Here is a 21,277-nt window from a genome sequence, read left to right as displayed (position 1 = left end):
AATATATTTAAAATAACCAAGAATTTTCTACATATTTAATTAAAAATACATTACATTACAATAAATCAATCAAAGTTAATTAAAAATTAAAAGCCCTCTTTTGCATAATTTCGAACTTTCTATTTTGAAAATACGCTGCAGAAATTGGATCCAAATTAGAAATATTCATTTTCATAATTTGTTCTTTTTTCTCAATCTTGTCCAATTCTTGTTTCTCTTGACTTTGTTGAATCATCATGGCTTGTTGCTCTAACATAATTTTCCTGTCTTGTTTCTTCTGATTCTCAATTTCAACTAGAGTATCCCTGAATTGTTGTAAGAAATTTCTTACAGTTACCTCCCCAACTTTATCTTTTCCTTGTCTACGTTTAAGTCGTTCCTTTGCAGCCTTCTGACCGATTGGTCTATCTTGATAAATCAATGGTTCACTATCTTCTCCTAAACTAACAGAATCAGGGGTAGATGGAGTTGATGAAGCCGGACTTGCATTGACATGACTTTTTTGTTTCTTGTTTGACCTTTGATGTTGACTTGCACGCTCAAATTGCCATTTGGGTTCTTTTCTTAAGATAACCCAACAATGTTCTAGTTGAAATCGTTTGCCAACGCAAAAAGCATACATTTGTCGAGCATCATTAATCTGGTAAAAAAATAAATGAATTAAATAATGTTAAAATATATGTTAAATAATTTAACATGGAAATGAATATTAAAATTACCCTTGATTCTTCGGTCATTCTACTTTGCTGACGATTTTCAATTTGAGTAACAAATCCAACAAATTTACCGACTTCTCTATTTATTTCTTGCCATCTACTTGAGATGCTTAGTTGGGAACGATTATTCAAGTTTCCTCCATTCTCTACAAAGTAAGCATGTACGCGAGCCCATAACTGTTTTGTTTGTTGTTCAACTCCTGTAATTAGATCCTTGCTTGTATTTAGCCATGCAGAGACAAGTAAACAATCTTCCTCTGGTGAGAAATTTTTACTTCTTTGTGATTTTTTTGCCGAATGGACATTTAAATTCGAGTATGTTAAGTCATCAATTAATTGATTAGAATCACTTGGTTAAGAGAGAATATCTTCTGACTCACTCATAAAAAAGTTGGTAAAAGAGTTTGGAAAATTTGAATCCATCTACATTAAAAAAAAAAAAAAAAACTCAAGTTAAAACCTTATAAGAGAGTGTAAAAGAAGCTCACATTCAATGTCTAGCAATTTTGTAGTTTCCATACATATGAATTAATAATAAGCATTGCCTCCTACTTGTTCTAACATAACAATTTGACCATTTTTTGGAACTAAAAGAGAATTGATTTACTGGTTTAATTGCATTTTCAACAAGACAAAATATAATTGACCTCAAATTAAAACAGACAATTAAAAATAAATTTTAAATATGTCACTCTATATTTTTATCAATATCAACTACCATTATTAATTCCTCTCAATTTTATCAAAGATAACAACATAAATAAAAATTATCTTCCTTAACCCATATTAAAAACATAAAATAACAAAGAAATAAAAATCATCATAAATATTAAATTAACAACAAAAGGTCTAAAAAATCAAGAGATATAAAAGAGAAAATAGAAAAAGTTTTTAAACAAGCATACCTTTTAATTTCAGCTAATTAACACAACCGATGTTATTAATTAACCGAAGAATAATTGATTCTTGTTTTTCTAAATTTGAGAGAAGGGTGAGGCATAATACAAAATTTTAAAATCTACAAGTTCTTTCCTCCTGCATTTAAAGAAAAAAAAAAAGAGTTGTTGGCCAACGGCTATAAAAATAACCGTTGGCCAACAGTCATTTGTTTTAGCTATTTCTATAGAAAAATGTAGAAATGACTCTTTATATAACAAATAGCTATTTGTTTGCCTCATGCGTTGGAATGAAGAAATAGAAAAACAAAAACTAAAAAAATAATTTTTCACATTTAGTTTTTTATTTAACTTTCCTGTTGGAGATGCTATAAAATATCTTACCAAGGAGCTAGGATTTGATTAGCATCATTGTTTCTTAAGAACAAAAAAATAAAAAATTCCAAATTCAAACTCAACTCTAATGAAATAATATGCTATAAAAATCATGTTATGCAATGAATCCTTCAACTTCTGGGGACGTGTTCGGGTAATAATATGGAACCTAACAAAAACTGTAGCAAGCCTTCATTTTGATGGTACATCAAATTTCTTAATATTTTAATAATAAAAAGAAAATGCTTGCTATCCATAGTTTAGTCCATTTTGTTAGGGATAAAAAAGAAATAATATAAGAAAAAACGTGATATAGCAAGGTAATTGGATATAAAAATTTTAAAGAGAGATAGCATGTATTTATTTTTGGCAAAGAGAAATGAGAATTAGATAAATGTAGCTAAGTGTCTAATTGCTTGTTTATAAATATATTAAAAATTATTTTTTAAAAGTATTTTTTTGTTTGAAAATATATTAAAATAATTTTTTTTATTTATAAAAAAATATTTTTAACATCATTACATCAAAACAATAAAAAAACATAAAACAATAATTTAAAATTAAATTTTTTTTTATGAAATTTTAAAAATATAATTGAATCATTACAATCTATTTATTTTTGGGCTTTTAAAAATATTTAAAAAAAATTAATTTTTTTTAATTATGTTTTTATATAATTATGTTTATAAATTTTTTAATATTTTAATGTATAGGTATTAAAAATAAATTTTAAAAAATAAAAAAATATTATTTTAATATATTTTTAAATAAAAAATACTATATATCAAACATGGCTATAAGAGACTCACGACTTGGAAGAATGACGAGATTTTTCTTAATTTTGAGATGAATCACTTGTTTAAATCTACAAAGAAGGGAAGCATCGGTAAAGAAAAGGAAGAGAAAGAAAGCATCCGGGCACACAAGTGAAAGCATGAACTAGCTATAAGCTAGTTGAGACTTGAGAGAGGGAGAGGGAGAGAGAGGGAGAGGCAACTGAACTGATCTGAACTGAGAGTGCAAGAAAATATACGGACAAAACTCCACATCGTGCCCAACACAACACACTTTTTTCCCATCTCCCAATTAACATTTTCAGTCCCGACTTTTCGAAAAATATCCTAAAAATCAAAACAGACTATTATCCTATCCACCTTTACCTACCCTCACTTTGTCTCTCTCTTAACTATTAACACTATACAGATCTCCTTTTTAGTGCACTGAATCTTCATTTCTTTGTAGATTCAGAATACCCTGATCATCAAAATGGGTAAAAATTCCAATCTATAACTAAATTCAGTAACTTTAATGATTAGTTTGATGTAAGCGAATCTGATTTTGATTTTTCTTGACGTGGGTTTTTTTTTTGACAGCGAATGAAAATCCTTTCAAGTCTATATTGAAGACACTAGAGAAACCTGGTGGTGAATTTGGCAAGTACTATAGCTTGCCTGCTCTCAATGACCCCAGAATTGGTTAGTGATTATTTTTTTCCTTCTAATTGTTGAGCTTAAGTTTGGTTACTGAGAAAGGAAAAAAATAGATAAAGTTTGAAGCTTTATGCGATTTATGTTTGTTGTTGACTTTGTCAAAGAATGAGAATCTTTTTATTCAGATAAAAGGATCGGACTTTTTTTTTATTCTTTGGCTAAAGTTTAATTTATTCTTTTTTTATTGAAAAGTTGATTTTTTGATGTGGGATTTTGGATATTTTGATGTTGAGTTTAGTGTTTTTTTTTAGATAGATTGCCATATTCGATTAAGATCCTTTTGGAATCGGCGATTAGAAACTGCGATGAGTTTCAGGTCAAGAGTAAGGATGTTGAGAAGATTATTGATTGGGAGAATACTTCTCCTAAACTAGTTGAAATTCCGTTCAAGCCTGCAAGAGTGCTTCTTCAGGTAACTGACATTGTTATTCAATCGGTGGACTTTTTGATAGAGAAAATATTTGTCATTGTTATTGACCATAGCTTTAATTATTATTGATGTTGTTATGATATTGTTCTCAGGATTTCACTGGTGTTCCTGCTGTTGTTGACCTTGCCTGCATGCGAGATGCGATGAGTAATCTGGGAGGTGATTCTAATAAGATCAACCCATTGGTGAGCTTATTTTCTTCTATGCATCTACAGAATAATTGCCATTTTCAATTTACATAATTTGATATTTCTGAGTTGTTTGTTAATCGGATCTGCTTCAACATGTGCAAGGCATTTTGATTGCTATGTTTTTTTTTTTTCAGGGACTTAACCTTTGAAATTTGTGTGCACAGGTTCCAGTTGATCTTGTTATTGATCACTCAGTTCAGGTTGATGTGTCAAGATCAGAAAACGCAGTGCAGGCAAATATGGAGTTTGAGTTCCATAGAAACAAAGAAAGATTTGCTTTCCTTAAATGGGGTTCAAATGCTTTCCAAAACATGCTTGTTGTTCCGCCTGGGTCTGGTATAGTTCACCAGGTGAGGCATCTTTTTCATCAGAGTGTTAACACAGTTGGCATTTCATGTTTTGCTATGTTTCCCAAAAAAAAAATGTTGATTGCTTGGCTGCAATCAAGGCAAATGAGCTATGCCAGTTTCAAAAATGCAAATTTCTTTTCTGTGGTGTATATATGTATTCTATGCAGATGTTTGAAGTTCAATAATTTGATTGCCAGGTCAACTTGGAATACCTTGGGAGAGTGGTGTTCAACACAAATGGTTTACTTTATCCTGATAGTGTTGTTGGAACAGACTCGCACACTACCATGATAGATGGATTAGGTGTTGCTGGCTGGGGAGTTGGCGGGATAGAAGCTGAGGCTGCAATGCTTGGCCAGGTAAAATATTTGTTGTCATATTTACATCATATGTGTACAATTTGGAACAAGTTCCTAATTGACATAAATTCTTCGCAATCCCCTGACTGATTCCTGGGACAGTTATACTACCTGCATTCAATTAGCTAATGAAAACTTTTATAATTGCAAGTTAGTCTATCTCATGCTTATAATCTTTCTTGTCGATAATTTATCCAATGTGTCTTCATTTCCATGTAGCCCATGAGCATGGTCCTGCCTGGTGTGGTTGGTTTTAAGTTATCAGGAAAACTTAGAGATGGTGTTACAGCCACCGATTTGGTATTGACAGTAACTCAAATGCTGAGAAAGCATGGGGTTGTTGGCAAGTTTGTGGAGTTCTACGGTACACCCTTTTATACTTGGCTTGCATTATTTTGTGTTTTGATCACTGTGTAATATATTTCTTTCTCACATTGGATTTCGGCTTTTGCTAATGTCTGCAGGTGAGGGAATGAGTGAATTGTCACTAGCAGACCGCGCTACTATTGCCAATATGTCTCCTGAGTATGGTGCAACGATGGGTTTCTTTCCTGTGGATCATGTCACGCTGCAATATCTGAAACTGACAGGCAGAAGCGATGGAACTGTAAGTTATAAAACGATATTTTATTTCATTTCATTTCATATGGCCATTGTATATACTGATTCGGGAACCTAAGAAATGCAGGTCTCTATGATAGAATCCTATTTAAGAGCTAACAAGATGTTTGTGGACTACAGTGAGGTAAACAATAAATGCTTTATTCATCACGTGTTCATTCAATGTATTTTATCGTGTCATTGTGAAAACATTCTCTTTTATCTAAAAATAATTACGTCGTTTTAAAAATGATTATGTCGTTTTGAATGTTTTTGTCTGACCTCAGCCCCAGATTGACAGAGTGTACTCTTCTTATATAGCATTGAACCTTCGGGACGTGGAACCTTGTATATCAGGACCTAAGAGGTGATGCTGATAAATATTTTTAAATTTCCTTTTTTCTTTGCCTGAATGTTTTATTCCAATATTTCTTGGTCAACCCTTTAATCATATTATTGCAGGCCACATGATCGAGTTCCTTTGAGAGAAATGAAAGCTGATTGGCATGCATGCTTAGACAACAAGGTTGGATTTAAGGTGAGAATTGTATCAACCTAAACAAGGCCACATAAAAAGACATCATTTTCATGGAGGCTACTTGGAAGGTCATCAAAGGAAAGATGGCAGAAACCAAAATTGAGGAAGCTCTGCAATTTTGGCTCTAGTCAAAGAAGAATGGTAGATTTTTTTTGTAACATAAGAAGTCAGAAATCAAGGGGTGGTCCTTTTGCATTTTCTCTTTTGCATAACCTTACAAGTGACTCAAAGTACATTGAAGAAAAAACTGGAATTTTTTTCCAAAATAAACCAACAAACCAGGCATTCATTTCTTTCCAAAGGATATTATTTTCTGGTTGTAAAATAGTTTAATATCTGTGGTATGTCAATTTTCTGTCCTGAACCAAACACCCATTCGATCTATCTCTTACCTTTCTTGCATGTCATTACAGGGATTTGCTATACCAAAAGAATCTCAAAGCAAGGTTGCTGAGTTCAATTTTCACGGGACTCCAGCCCAACTGAGACATGGTGATGTTGTTATAGCTGCTATTACTAGTTGCACAAATACCTCAAACCCTAGTGTCATGCTTGGATCTGCTTTGGTTGCAAAGAAAGCTTGTGAACTAGGATTGGAGGTTGGATGTCTCTCCTTTTAAATTCCTTTTTCTCTCCTTTCAGCTTAGCTACCCTGATTATAACAATATCCAACTGAATAAAAGGTTACAATTGCAAGATCAGATGGGAATAGTAATCCCTAGAGTTAAGTATAACAATATTGACAAGCCTAACACAGATGAAGTGCATTATATATTACCTACTCCAGAGCTAATTATCAAGGAATTGTTATCTGATTTGCATTGTTGCCTCGATTATGAATGTTGTATCTGATCTGTAATACAGTGTGATTTGACGAATAATATTGGTGTAGCTTCCCTTGTTTGTTTCTTTGTTATGTTTTCAAAAGTCAAATTTGTGAATGTAATAAATTCTGAACATCTGTTATGTTCATGGGATTCCAAAAGCGTCAGGATGCTAGACTCCAATGTAATGCTGGTTTAAACTGTTAGCTTAAAAAAACTTAAAGGATTATGCTAGTATCCTGCATGCTTTTCCTCCAGCTGAATACTGGTAACGTTAGAGAGGCTTAACTTTATCCATTAGCTTTTTTAGATTTTCCAGATTAATGACACGTGAAGCTTGAATTGGAAAATTCCCTGGCTGATTTTCTAAGTATATGATCATGGTAGAAGATCATATCACATCAATTTGATGAGTTAATGGAATGTGATTGGATTTATAAGTTCATTCTCTTATCAGGTGAAACCATGGATTAAGACAAGTCTTGCTCCAGGTTCTGGGGTTGTAACCAAATACATGGAAAAGAGGTATCAATTAAAACTATGATCTCATGTCTTGAAAACTTCATGCAGCTATGGCAATACATTTCTGATTTTGGCACTTCCTCTGCAGTGGCTTGCAGAAATATCTGAATCAGCTAGGGTTTCATATTGTTGGTTATGGATGCACCACTTGCATTGGGAATTCTGGAGATATAGATGAAGCTGTGGCATCAGCTATCACTGAAAATGGTAATTCTTTCTAAACGCAATTCTTTTCCTGATATTCCTCCTAAGAATCTTTTGAGCTGATGATTTTGATTTTGTACTCATATACAGATGTAGTGGCTGCTGCTGTGTTGTCTGGGAATAGGAATTTTGAGGGTCGTGTCCATCCTTTAACAAGAGCTAATTATCTTGCTTCGCCTCCACTTGTGGTAGCCTATGCACTTGCTGGAACGGTACTCAACTTATATACTATATGTTCTTAAAATCATTTTGGACCCATTATTTTCCATTGTATAGCTTCTCTTCCTCGTACTGTGTGGGTACCACATTCCTTTTCTGGTTGTTGATTTACGTACTCTGGACAATGTCTCTCGTGAGGGGACAATACTGCAGGTGGATATTGATTTTGAAACAGAGCCAATTGGTGTAGGAAAAGATGGAAAGAAGATATTTTTCAGGGATATCTGGCCTTCTAATGACGAAGTTGCTCAAGTAAGCAGCAGCTTCCTATAGTTTGATTTTGAATTGTCTGATTAGACTATAGACCAGATAACTCATTGTTTCCTATGCTTGAATGACCTGCAGGTTGTCCATTCAAGTGTGCTACCTGATATGTTTAAGGCTACATATCAGGCAATCACCAAGGGAAATCCCATGTGGAATCAATTATCCATTCCTTCGGGCACTCTGTATGATTGGGACCCCAAATCAACTTACATACATGAGCCACCATATTTCAAAAGCATGACTATGTCTCCTCCAGGACCACATGGTGTGAAGGATGCTTACTGCTTACTCAACTTTGGGGACAGTATTACAACTGATCACATTTCACCAGCTGGCAGCATCCACAAGGACAGTCCTGCTGCTAGATACCTCATGGAACGAGGGGTTGATAGAAGGGACTTCAATTCGTATGGAAGTCGTCGTGGTAATGATGACGTGATGGCAAGGGGCACATTTGCTAACATTCGAATTGTCAACAAACTATTGGGAGGAGAAGTTGGGCCTAAAACAATTCATTTTCCCACTAGAGAGAAACTATCTGTGTTTGATGTTGCCATGGTAATTGCTTTCAAGTTACTTCATAGACTTCATGTACTATGAAGTCAAGTCCTGCCTTAAGTTTTGACTGAAAAAAGCCGGGAGGAAAAATATCCTAGGTTATGCATTAACCTAAGGCTTTATTGGTGGTTAAGGCCATAAGAATAGAAGGCTGTAATTAGCAAAACAAATAAGTTAAACTATAATAGGTAGCCACAGTTTAAAACAGTAATGTTCTGGGTTAAGTTTACACTCTACTGTGGTATTAACAGTATATCCATAAATTTTAATCAGATAGATGTCTTCAGTTGCTAGTTTCATATTGCTTGGATGTAGTGCTTTAGAGTTTGGGGTTCTTAAGTACTGAAACAAATTTATAAAGAATTCATGAACAAGCATCACGTTTCTTGTGTTCGTCCCATAATGATACTGTTGCTGGTTTCATTGCATTTGTCAACAGAGGTACAAGAGTGAGGGACATGATACAGTTATTTTGGCTGGTGCTGAGTATGGGAGTGGAAGTTCTCGTGATTGGGCTGCCAAGGGTCCAATGCTACTGGTGAGTCTCTGCCAGCATCTGAAACCCGTCTAATTTTCCAGATGTCTTTTAAGCTAATCCTTTTAATTGTTATGGGACCAGGGTGTGAAAGCAGTGATGGCCAAGAGCTTTGAGCGAATTCATCGCAGTAATTTGGTGGGAATGGGTATCATTCCACTTTGTTTCAAGTCCGGGGAGGATGCTGAGACACTTGGCTTAACTGGGCATGAGCGCTACAGCCTTGATCTTCCTAGCAACGTGAGTGAGATTAGACCAGGTCAAGATGTTACAGTGGTGACAGACAATGGCAAGCAATTTACATGTACCTTGCGTTATGATACAGAGGTAGGTGATGATGATGGAAACTCGACCTGGCTTTTCACCCCAAAACAAAATTTTCTTATTTCATGAATGCTTTAATTCCTTGGTATGCTAGTGCCCCTAAGTTTAGCCACTTGCGTGCGTGCGTGCAGGTGGAACTGGCTTATTTTGATCATGGAGGCATTCTGCAATATGCCATCAGAAACCTGATTCACACCAAACATTGAATCAGCTGCAAACAAACCAGTAATAAAAGTTTGTGGCAGCGCAGGATATAATATCAGTTCTAGTGCTGAGCCGGTTTTATCATTAATAAGTCAGAACCGAGTAGTATTTTTCCTGTGCTGTTTCAAGTGTACGCCGCTTGTTTTGGTTTTCACAGTATCCTTTTGTTGCCCTCAAGGATGCATTAAATTTGGCCGGCATGGGAGGCCACAACGTGCTCTGTATCTCAGTGGCCTTTGACCCTGGAGAAACCAACCAAAGCTCGAGTCCCAGGGTTAAAAGGTATTATTATACTCAACATTTTGATAAAACTTGTTATCCCTGAAGAAATCCAAAATGATCTTAGCCACGGAAGGATGTCTACTGGTTAGAAAGTGTTTAGACAATTATGATCATATGAATACAAACAAATCCCTGATACTTGATGCATTTCCATGCTTGTCGTTTTAAAAAAAAATTGTGGAAGCTCTTAACAAATCCCAGTTACGTGAGTGCTGGATCGATCAAGTCAAGACATTCTGGTTTAAATCAGAGATTGTCAAATAACGGCGAGATGCACATGCTCCACAGAACTTTACAAGGAATCGAATAATGAATGCATCTCTTTCGGTTCAAATAAATTAGGGCACGTGTCTCTCTAACAGCAACTGAAAAAGTGAAGGAACCTCGCTCTGCTAGAACAGTGAAAAATTTCGGACTAATTTTATCAGACTCCTGAGAGCATGGGGTGCCATGCCCCAACAGTGGAAATCATCAAAATTTACGGCCAGAAAGTGTTGGTTGTATACAAAGATTGCATATTCAATTAAAAACCGTCAGCGGCGCTTGAGCCTCGATATTGGGATGCGCAAATTACAGGAATACGATGTGGTCACCTGCACGAAGGAGAAGTGGTAATGTTAGGGAGAAAATAACGATTTCATCGTGCATGGGCAAATTGTTTTGTTCCAAGATGCTTTTAGAATGAGTCCAACACCAAAAGAGGCCCTTTGTTTTAGTCGCATGTTATTTATTACACGACATATGCTGAACCGGGCTAAGATTGTGGCAGGAAATTTTGAGCTTAACAAGAATAATTTGTGAGCTGATCACATGCCACCCAGCCACCACCCAAAAAGAAAAGGAAACGCACAGAAGCTTCACTGTGTAGATCAACAAACTGTTTTCAGTATTTAAATAATAGTCTGTAAATAAATGCCAATGCCACCGGAGGATATTATTACCAACCAAAACAAGAGCAACCGTTAACAACCAATACCAGTCACTAAGGAATATCTTCACAAATGACATTGTTAATAGTCTCTTTTGGTTATAGTTAATTACCTTCATGATAGTATTTCAGGCCTTGTACTCATTCACACGCATCCATTTGGTTGATGACCACTTATTACCTCGAATCACAGGGCAACCACCTGCATGGAAGAACAATCCAACACATGAATTATTTAAAGATTGATATCATTAAAACCTGCAAAATCAAATTATAACCACATGTAGGTATGCCCCCTTGAAATAATGAGGTACTGTCAGCTTGGTTATACTAAAACCTGAACTACACATGTTCAAGGCGATTAGCTGGTTGAGAGTAACTAACCATGCAAACTTGATGGATCTAGAGAGGCATCAGGTTTCATACTCCAGAACAGCAATGCATCACCCATCTTTGGTTTAACAGAGAGGCCCCCCTTTCCACATTCAGATAACTCGTTCCACCAAGGCACTGAACTAATGTTCCCCTTGGCAGAAGGAAACACAGTCTCACCCCCTTCTTCAACATCTGAGCTGTGTAGAATAGTGAAAGAGAAGTATTACAAAAGAACAAATGCAGGATGCGCTGGAATTCAAAGAAATTCTACTACCAGATAGGATCTCACTTACAGGTACATGAGAACAGTGGCTATGCGTTGACCCCCATTTTCGGTGTTATAATCATCCATAAAGTAGTCAAAGTGAGGCTCATACTTCTGCCCAACTTCGTAGTGGAGAATTTGAAGCCCTTCGCCATGCTCTGCACACCATGTCAGCTTGGTAACAGGTGATGAATCAAACTGAAAGGCAAGTTACTAGGTGGTGTTTCCTTTGAACACTAACAGATCTCTTCTTTCCAAAATTGTATAATTTTCTTTTTCCTTAAAAGATGCATTAGGGTGAAGTTAACCATGATGGACCCAAGAATTTGGATTAAACCTAGTTAGCTTTGGTTAACTTAAATTTGTAAAGTACAATTTTTTTGTTATCCAATGACTTTTCTTGATTTTGTGATGCTTGATGTGGTGGAGGTGCTACAAAACTAGTCCCAAATAACTAATAACTACTATCTCTGACACCAAATAAGAAAAGTGGAGGTGCTTAGTGGGAACTGGTGATGCTTTGGCTGATTGCACATTGTGGTAGTCAAGTGGATTTATAGAGGTGGTAGTATAACAAAGTTGATATAGATTCCACTACAGAAGCACCAGAAACAATGTATCAGCCGGTCATGGTTCACTTCTGCAAATACATGAATGAATAACAAAGATGTGAAGGCAATGAAGTAATGCAATAGTTAGTTATAGGGATGCGTTAGGATATGAAGTTCGAAATTATGGAAACCTGTGCTTATGGTGGCAACCTAGCCTTCAAAGTAAATTAAATTTCCAGTCGTCTATTTGATATTAAAAAAATTAACAGAAAACAAAACAAAATTTCACTGATGCTGATATTCTATCTCATTCTTTCGGTGGACCTTCCAAATAAATGAAGCTCAAACAACATACCTGAAGGAATAAAGCTAAAATCAGCAATTCTTTTCTCAATATCTCTAATGATTTTGTCACGACCTCTCGGTAGAAATGTTCCAGAACTCGTACGCACTCTAAATATCAAAAAGCATCATTAATTCCAATTAATATCAACAAAGTATACAAGCAAACTAATTGAAAGAAGAGCAACAAGAACATCCATCCACAAAATTCAAGAACAAGAGTGTACAATTTAAAGAAAGAAAAACCCACCTACTATCTTTACTCTTCCCAGATGAACTGTCAACAACCATCGACTTTTGCATATGTGGCTTTGCAAGATTGATTAAGTAATCACATTCCGCTTTGGTCTGTCCAAACAAGCAACAAACTAATTGGTTAATTATTCAATCAAAGCAAAATTTCTTACGCGAAAAATGCTACTAATCAATAGCATTCCATCACCAAGAAACAAACCATTAAATAAGAAAATATGAAAAATTAAACATCAAATAAGGGAGCAAAATCCTAAAAAACACTATCACAAATAAATGTTACAGAGATCACATTGCATTATTAATTAAATCTTTTTTTAATCACTAAATACAAAACTAAGATAAATTAAATAATAATTCAAAATTAAAAAAGAAATCCCCAAAGAGCATCAAAGTAAATACAATCAATTATTATTTTAGTAATTACAATTAAAATAACACTTAATTCAGTTAAACAAATATAAACATCAAATTAAATCCAGTCCAAAATCTCTATAAAAAAACTGACCAAAAAATTATGATAAATAAAAGCACGAGGCTCCCACGAGATAGCCTCTACCCATTGCTCTGCTTTGCCTTCATCATCTCCACTCCTACAAAAACAATGAAACCAATCAAGATAATTACGACCATGCCATCCAATCTCAAACCAAACACTAATCAACAAAAACACGAAAATCAATCTCACTCATGAATTTTGCTATTATGAGCGATGGAGCTGAGATCGTTAGCTTTACGCGACGAATCAGAAGAAGAAGTGCTCGGAATCGAGAGAATTCCGAGAGCGAGAAGAATTAAAATCACGAAAGTGAACGTTAAGTGATTTTCGTATAAGTGTCGATGACGGTGATTTTCGTGTTGAAATTCGTGAGTATCTCGCTTTCGCCATTTTCGTAAAAAGTCGGAATCGGGAAAGAGATCGGTGAGAGAAATGACAGCAGTCTAATTTAATATTTGATAGACTTTTCTGATCTTTTCTTTTCTTTTTTTAATTTTTAATAAGAGAAGAGACGCGGTTTGGAGAGACGCGACTCTCTTCTGTTTGTTGTATACACTTTATACTTAGTTTACTTACGCTCCTTGATTTAAAAAAAATGCTTAAATATTTGAAAATTAAAAGAAAAATCTTTAAAGTATCTTTTGGTTACGTTAAGGATAAAAATAATAAAAACAAAAACATATTTAATTAAATAAAAATAAAAATAAAAATAAATAATTTTAGAATAAATTTTTATATTTAAAAAATAAAAAATACGGTATTTATTATTTATTATTTAAGTGTGCAAATTGGAAGAGAAAATGGAGAATTCTTAGAATTGGTTGAAAAAGCTCACAAAATTGGATCAATTGGTTATGATAATAGGTTCTTTTTTCAATTAATTGTTATATAAACTTTAATGAAAATATCAAATTGTGTAGATTTATAGCAAATTGGAGTTGTGAAGACATGAATAAAGATTGAATGGGAGAAATTGAAAACTAGTTTTTAGAAAATTAAAACCTTAAATGGTCAACAGGTAATTCGGGGGAGTTTGGAAATTTGATTAAATTGTATTGGTTTTAGTATTTTAATGATATTGGAAATGTTTAAGATTGATTATGAATGATGAAATTTAGATTGCTAAAATTTACTTACTATGTTTTTATGTTGGAATGATGATTCAGGTGTGTTTGAGATTGTGGTAGTGGTGGCGGTTCAAAGTACTTTTCGCTTAGAAATGCATCGAAATGAAGTTTTTTTATTTTTTAAAAATCATTTTTGACATCAAAACATCAAAATAATCTGAAACCATAAAAAATCATTTTAAGCAAAAAACAAAATTCAAAATTTGAGGAAACGCGGTTTACACCGCGTTCCCAAACACACTCGGAGTGTGGGAGATTAAATTGAATTGATTTTAATGTTTTAATGATGTTGAGGATATTGAAATTGGTTGTGAATATTATAATAAGGATTGCCAAGAATTTAGTTGAAAAGGGAATGTGAGGTCAAGAAAAGTAAAAATTCATGTTAGGATAATGGTGAAAGAATACCATGTGAAAGAATACCATTAGATTCGACTAATTCTAAATCAATAACTAAACTAGTTGAAAATGGAGGTAAAACTTGAGGAGTGAAGAACATAAGTGTGAGTGATGATCATTGTGTGGAACAATTAAGGAAATAATTGAATCTTTATGCAAGAGAGGGTGAGTTCAAATCTGCATTTTATTTTATACTAACAAGCCAATGATTTTACTTATGTATAAGGAGGCTTGCTTTAATGCTAACTTTCTTGATCATGTTGTTCCTAGTGTGGCTGTTTTTTATTGTAGGAGTTTGATGATGTATTTTCTGAAAATATTCCTAGCGATTTACCACTATTGATAGGAATAGAACATCAGATTGACATTGTACCCGGAGCTGCGATTCCTAACCGACCAACTTATAGAAGTAATCTCGAGTAGACAAATAAGCTTCAAAGAAAAGTTGATAAGCTGATGAAGAAAGGGTACATCCGTTAGAATATGAGACCTTGTGTTGTGCTATTGTTACTTATGCCTAGAAAAGATGAAACATAAAAGATGTGTGTTGATTCCTGAGCCATCAACAACATAACGATAAAGTATAAACATCATATCCTAGGCTTGATGACATGCTAGATGAGTTACAAAGATCATGTATTTTTTCTAAAATTGATTTGAAAAGTGGCTAATGAATAGAAAACTACATTTAAGACTAAGCATGGTTTGTATTAATGGTTAGTCATATCATTTGGACTTACAAATGCACCTAATATGTTTATGAGGTTAATGAATCATATATTGTGTGCATTTATAGGTAAATTTATGGTGTATTTTAATGACATCTTGATCTATAGAAAGAGTCTAAATGAACATCTTGATCATTTTATAGTGTACTTAGTATATTACATTATGAGAAATTGTATGTTAGTCTTAAGAAGTGTACCTTTTGCATGGAGAAAATTATGTTTATTGGATATATTGTAACTGTACAGGGTATTGAGATGAATGAGCTTCACAACTCATAAGAAGTTTTCATGGTTTGGTTAATTTTTATAGGAGGTTTGTTGATGATTTTAGCACACTAGTTGCACCACTCACTAAGTCGTCAAAAAATCAAATGGTTTTAAATGGGGTATTGAATAAGATAAAGCAATTAACTTGTTAGGAAAAAAAAAACTTTGTTCAACACCTTTATTAGCTTTATCTAACTTTACAAAAGCTTGTGAAATTAATTATGATGCCTCAGGAATATGTATTGGAGTTGTTTTAATGCAGGATAAACATATTATTTTTTATTTTAGTAAAAAGCTTAATAGTGCAGCGTTGAACTACCCTACTTATGATAAGGAGCTTTATGCTTAGGTGAGAACTTTGAAGACGTGACAGCATTACTTGTAGCCAAAATAATTCGTGATTCATTCGAATCATAAATCATTAAAGCATTTAAAGTGACAACGTAAGCTGAATTAGTGGCATGTAAAATGGATGGAATTCATTGAAACATTCCCATATATGATCAGATACAAGCAAAGTAAGGAAAATATAGTGGTTGATACATTATCGCGAGGGTATGCTCTTTTATCTACCTTGAAAGCTAAGTTGTTAGGATTTGAGTATGTGAAGGAATTGGATGTGAATGATGGTGATTTTGCTAATGTATTTCATGCATATGAAAATTCAGCTTTTGAAAAGTTTTATAGACTTCCTGAATATTTGTTTAAAGAAAATAGACTTTGTGTGCCTATTAGTTCTATACGTGAATTATTTATTCATGAAGCTCATGAGGGCAATTTAATGGGTCATTTTGTTTCGCTAAGACTTTGGATGTATTGTATAAATATTTTTACTAGCCTAAAATGAAACATGATGTGCAAAGAGTGCGTGATAAATGCATTAAGTCTAAGGTCTTACCACATGGTTTGTATATTCCTTTACTTGTACCTAAAGAACCTTGAGTAGATATTTTCTTGGAATTTGTTTTAGGTTTACCTAGATAAAATAAAAAAAGAAGGGACTCTATCTTTGTGGTTGTTGATAAGTTTTCTAAGATGATGCATTTCATAGTATGTCATAAAATTGGTAATGCAACCAACATTGTTGAATTATTCTTTAAAGAGATAGTACGACTTCATAGGGTTTCTAAGAGCATAATTTCATATCATGATGTAAAGTTTCTTAGCTATTTTTGGAAGGTTTTATGAGGAAAATTGGGAGCTAAGTTGTTTTTGGACCGCTTGTCATCCACAAACTAATAGTCAAACAATAGTAGTCAATAGGATTTTAACTACACTTTTACATACAAAAGAACCTTAAGAATTGGAGAGATTGCTTATCATTCATCGAAGCTTACTCATAATCGTAGTGTGCATTCTACTATTGATTTTTCACCATTTGAAATTGTTTATGGCTTTACCCATTAACTCTATTAGATTAGATTCATTTACCTGTTGATGAAAGGGTTAGTCTTGATAGTAATAGAAATGCACAAATAGTGTAGGCACTTCATGAAAGTGTAAGGCATCATATCGAAAAGAAGAATGACTAACATACATCCAAGACAAATAAGGGGCATAAACGCGTTATTTTCCAACCAGATGATTAGGTTTGGGTGCATATACGCAATGAGAGGTTTCTGGCCTATAGAAAATTAAAATTGCAACCGTAAAGAGATGGGCCTTTCCAAATACTTGAGAAGATTAATGACAATGTCTACAAAGTAGATCTACCAGGTGAGTATTGTGTTGGCGCTACTTTCAATGTTTTTTTTTTTTTTCTCTCTCTCTCTCTCTTTGATTGATATAGGTGACGATTTGAGGTTGAATCATTTTGAGGAGAGAAGGGATGATACAGACCAACCGATTAACACAAAGGATGGTGAGAATTAACAAGTATTACCAAATGATCCTCTAAAAGAAAAAAGTTACCGGAGTCTTTACTTGATCCAGGATGTGTGATGTATATGTTATTCCGAAGTGATGTATGAATCGACTAATAATTCGTTTAATGGCAGTTTCATCTATCACTTTATTGTGAATGAAGAGATTGACCCGTTCTGCTATAAATACCTCCATATTCTGATGAATAGGGCTCAACAATAGATTTGAGTTAATGCTTGGAAAACTTTCTTTCGCGTAGAAATTTAGGAATTATAGTCCTAGTTGCACCAAAGAGATTTGAATTCAGACCAATGTCATAAAATCACTTAGTTTAGATATCTATGATTAGATATAGGTGTTTGACAATCTAAGTTAGTTATTAGAAACTTTCTGCTATATGGGTAGTTTATTTTGATATTATGATTGTTGGATGGGAAAATAAAAAGAGTTAAACTAAGAAATTGCTGGAATATTAGCATCCATGTGAAATTGTCGAAGCATTGACATCCACGAGGGATTGCTGAAGTCATAAGAATTTATGTGAGATTGCTATAGTGTTGGAATTCGTGTGAGATTGCTGGAGTTATAAGCATCAATATGGAATTGCTGAAATTGGAGTCATCCATTTAATGTGACCAGATTTATAAATGACCGCAAGGTTAAATGGGTGATTTGACAATCATAATGATTAGCTGGAGTTTTATCAACTATGTGAATAATTGAGATAGTTTACAATTATTGAGATAGACTAAAATGCGAAGAATATCCAAGAGAGTTAAATGAATCAATATATTAGATTATTGTGTTTTTTTAATGTTTATATTTATAGAATTATCTTTATTATTTTCTTATCTAATTTCATGATCCTTACGATCAAGCAGAGTGGTAGGACTAATATATTATCTTTTGTTATCTTGAAACAATGAAAGGATGTAATAGTGTAATGTTGTAAGTACTTTAAGACTTACCTAGACTATAAATGTAAAACTCGATGTCATATAATAAGGTATCCTATTTTGAGATGTTTGCTAATATATGTATTTGACTTAAGTATTAGTTAAGTTATGCCTTGATTATAAAATTGATAAGGAATATAAGTGTTGTGCTGAGAATAAATGAGAAATGTTTTTTTGTGGTGAGATTGTGATCTAGGGTAATTGGATCATATTTGTGTTGATTGATGTCTGTTTAATGCACTTGAAGGAATTATGGATTGTCCCTTTTTAAGAAGAAATTCTGCTGAAATTTTAATAAAAATAAATATAAATATTTCAAGATAAGAATCAATCTTTAAAAGAATTATGATAGATAAAAGTGCAAGATATAGAAGTCTTACAAAAATAAATACAATAAATTTTTAAACTATGAATAAATGTATTCTTTGGTTAAGTATTGAAATTTGGGGTTGTTAGAACCTTATTTGAAAAAAAAAGTTAAATTTAAACAGTATGTAATAGAATAAAATCCTAAATATAATTTCAATTATATTATTATATTTATTTAAATTAAAATTAAAATAATAATAAAAATAAATAGTTATTTAAAAAAAGCTTATTCACCTACGTCTAGTTGGGTCAATGTAACTACATCAATAAAAAAAAAGTGGGACACAAGTAGATTTGTATATTAGGTTTGCATGCTTGACCTTAAATCAACTTTTAAATTCATATACCACAATAAGTCTATTTCTAGTTTTGATTTTAAATCGGTTAAAAAACCAAAAATAAACTCATATTAAAAAATATTCTCAATGCTTGACTTACTTTTTTCCAGCAAAATAAAAGTTCAAAAAATACCAAAATAAAACTTTTCTTGCCAAATAAATCCTATTAATACTAAGATCGGTTCTTTTGCTTGTCAAAATGTGAATAATTATCAATTTTCTTTCTCCTCAATTATGACAACTATCTCTCTTTCTTATCTCAAACACAAAGTTTGTAATGTGAACAAAATAAATGTGGACCAAAAAGATAAAGTTTTAAACTAAAGGGACTAACAATGAAAATAATATTTTGAAAGTTAAAATTTGTATAAGGATGCTTTATGAATAGTGTTAAAAAAAGGCTGTAATTTTTATTTACCATCAAATTTGGTTCGTTTCATTTTTTGGAGCAATAATTTAGATTTAATTTTATAAAATTAAGTATCAATCCAATATTAATTTTTTTTAACACTATAATAATTTTATTAAAAAAATCTCAAAAAGAATTAACATAATACCAAACAACCAATTTATTTTTTTTAAAAAGTCAATAAAAAACTCCAAGGAAAAAGAAAACAGTGGATTTTTCACAATGCACACTAAAATCAACACACCAATTAATCGTTTTCTTAAAACTCATCATGTCATGGTGCACTAGTAGAGAGAAGTGGAGACAATGAATCTTGAAAACAGAGAAAAAATATTTATTCAAGATTCTCAAAGTAGAATTATGCTCTTTCACATTAGATCAACCCAATAACAATAACAAAATCTTTATCTGGTAAGATATCTTTTGTTTTTACATTTTAAAAAAGTTTTTGAAAAAAATTAAAATTTTTTATTTATTTTTTGCTTTACTTCAAAATAATATTTTTTTGGGTGTTTTTAGATTATTTTGATGCGCTGATGTTAAAAATAAATTTGTTTTTAAAAAAATATTATTTTGATACATTTTTGGGTGAAAAACACTTTGAAAAGCAACCATACCCATACTCCCAAACACGTTCAATGCATTATTATACATTTAAGCAGTGACTCGAGAATCATAACACAAAAACATATTGGATAATAAATGTTATAGACATAAATTATTCGTGTTAATTTAGATATCTTTCCAAGCCACATGACTTAAAATTTATATTCTGAAATATGTGTTAATCACTATGGTATTCAACAACATTGTTACTTATAATGTCCTTGATTAGCAAAACATATATAGAGATAATCAAATTTGATTTGGTTTTATATTTTAGACCAATTTTCAAGAAGCAAAACACAACTAATTTTAAAATATGATTGACAATTAACAATTAATCTATTCATTTTAAATTTTATGGTGTTAAATGCTAACCACATGTTAGCAAGATAATTTATTTACACAACTCAATTTAACATATTTATTATAGTTTAATCCATTCATTAATCTCTCAAGGTTAAACTTTGAGCTACTTTATTATAATAAATTTAATTTTTTTTAATTAATATAAATATTCGAATAGTTTGCGCACACCTATGAAATAATAAAGTTAATTTACCTAGACGGTTTGTTGGTCTGAACTTCGGCATACCAAAAGACGATTTTCTTTTTGAATAAGGTTTTGGCTTCATTTATCCTATAAAAATCCTATGATCTTTTTAGCTAGCTGTCTACACACACAGACCCCACCAACCCTGTTGCTTACGTGTTCATCCCCACAAACACCTCTCACTCAGAGCTCTAGAGAGAGAGAGAGCAAAACTCACTGTGAACTACATTATAGTCCTTGTAGATTCAGATATATTCTATTCTAGCCTTATAGTTCTCATTTTTCTAAATTTAACCTTAAAGTCCTGTAAATAATTTATAATGGCATAAACTGACTCAAGTTTATAATTTGAATAAACAAGGATACCATCAAGAACCAACATATACGTATTAATAATTTCAAGATTGTGAATAAGGGAGTTTTTCTGACCAGTAAAAATCATTTTCTTTTCATTTGATTATTATATCCCACAAAAGCTTTAAGATATCTAAAAACAAAAACTCTAATAAAAATAAAAATTCAAAAAACAAGAAAACAATACGCTTACCATAAGTTTTCATCAACTATTT

The 21,277-nt window shown here is 32.6% G+C and overlaps 2 protein-coding genes across 3 annotated transcripts; one reads left to right on the top strand and one right to left on the bottom strand.

Annotated features, from left to right (window-relative positions):
• The first annotated feature begins 2,811 nt into the window (after positions 1–2,811).
• Positions 2,812–10,031, top strand: LOC18101054 (aconitate hydratase 1). 2 transcript variants are annotated; one of them, XM_006380497.3, is made up of 20 exons: positions 2,812–3,257; positions 3,361–3,462; positions 3,729–3,889; positions 4,000–4,092; positions 4,263–4,448; positions 4,646–4,807; positions 5,027–5,171; positions 5,272–5,414; positions 5,496–5,552; positions 5,695–5,774; positions 5,870–5,945; positions 6,359–6,544; positions 7,227–7,294; positions 7,380–7,498; positions 7,586–7,707; positions 7,868–7,966; positions 8,060–8,539; positions 8,979–9,077; positions 9,159–9,401; positions 9,530–10,031. In XM_006380497.3, the coding sequence occupies exons 1-20, from the start codon at positions 3,254–3,256 to the stop codon at positions 9,602–9,604; spliced, it is 2,700 nt and encodes an 899-aa protein (XP_006380559.1). In that variant the 5' UTR covers positions 2,812–3,253; the 3' UTR covers positions 9,605–10,031. The 2 variants fall into 2 exon arrangements, with proteins under 2 accessions (XP_006380559.1, XP_052310390.1); XM_052454430.1 differs by lacking the exons at positions 3,729–3,889; positions 4,000–4,092; positions 4,263–4,448 and having other exon boundaries at positions 2,813–3,257.
• A 72-nt stretch (positions 10,032–10,103) lies between these two features.
• Positions 10,104–13,629, bottom strand: LOC18101055 (probable prolyl 4-hydroxylase 10). The gene is given in 9 exon segments (XM_006380498.3): positions 10,104–10,477; positions 10,926–11,014; positions 11,197–11,384; positions 11,481–11,610; positions 12,359–12,456; positions 12,596–12,693; positions 13,106–13,190; positions 13,286–13,408; positions 13,410–13,629. Coding segments are annotated over 8 exon segments (873 nt in total). The 5' UTR covers positions 13,487–13,629; the 3' UTR covers positions 10,104–10,477; positions 10,926–10,940.
• Between the last annotated feature and the right edge of the window lie 7,648 nt (positions 13,630–21,277).

Source organism: Populus trichocarpa, chromosome 7 (assembly GCF_000002775.5).
Source record: "Populus trichocarpa isolate Nisqually-1 chromosome 7, P.trichocarpa_v4.1, whole genome shotgun sequence".
In the NCBI taxonomy this organism is placed as follows: domain Eukaryota; kingdom Viridiplantae; phylum Streptophyta; class Magnoliopsida; order Malpighiales; family Salicaceae; genus Populus; species Populus trichocarpa.
Note: the sequence above shows the minus strand (reverse complement) of the source record. Positions and strands in the feature narration are given on the sequence as shown.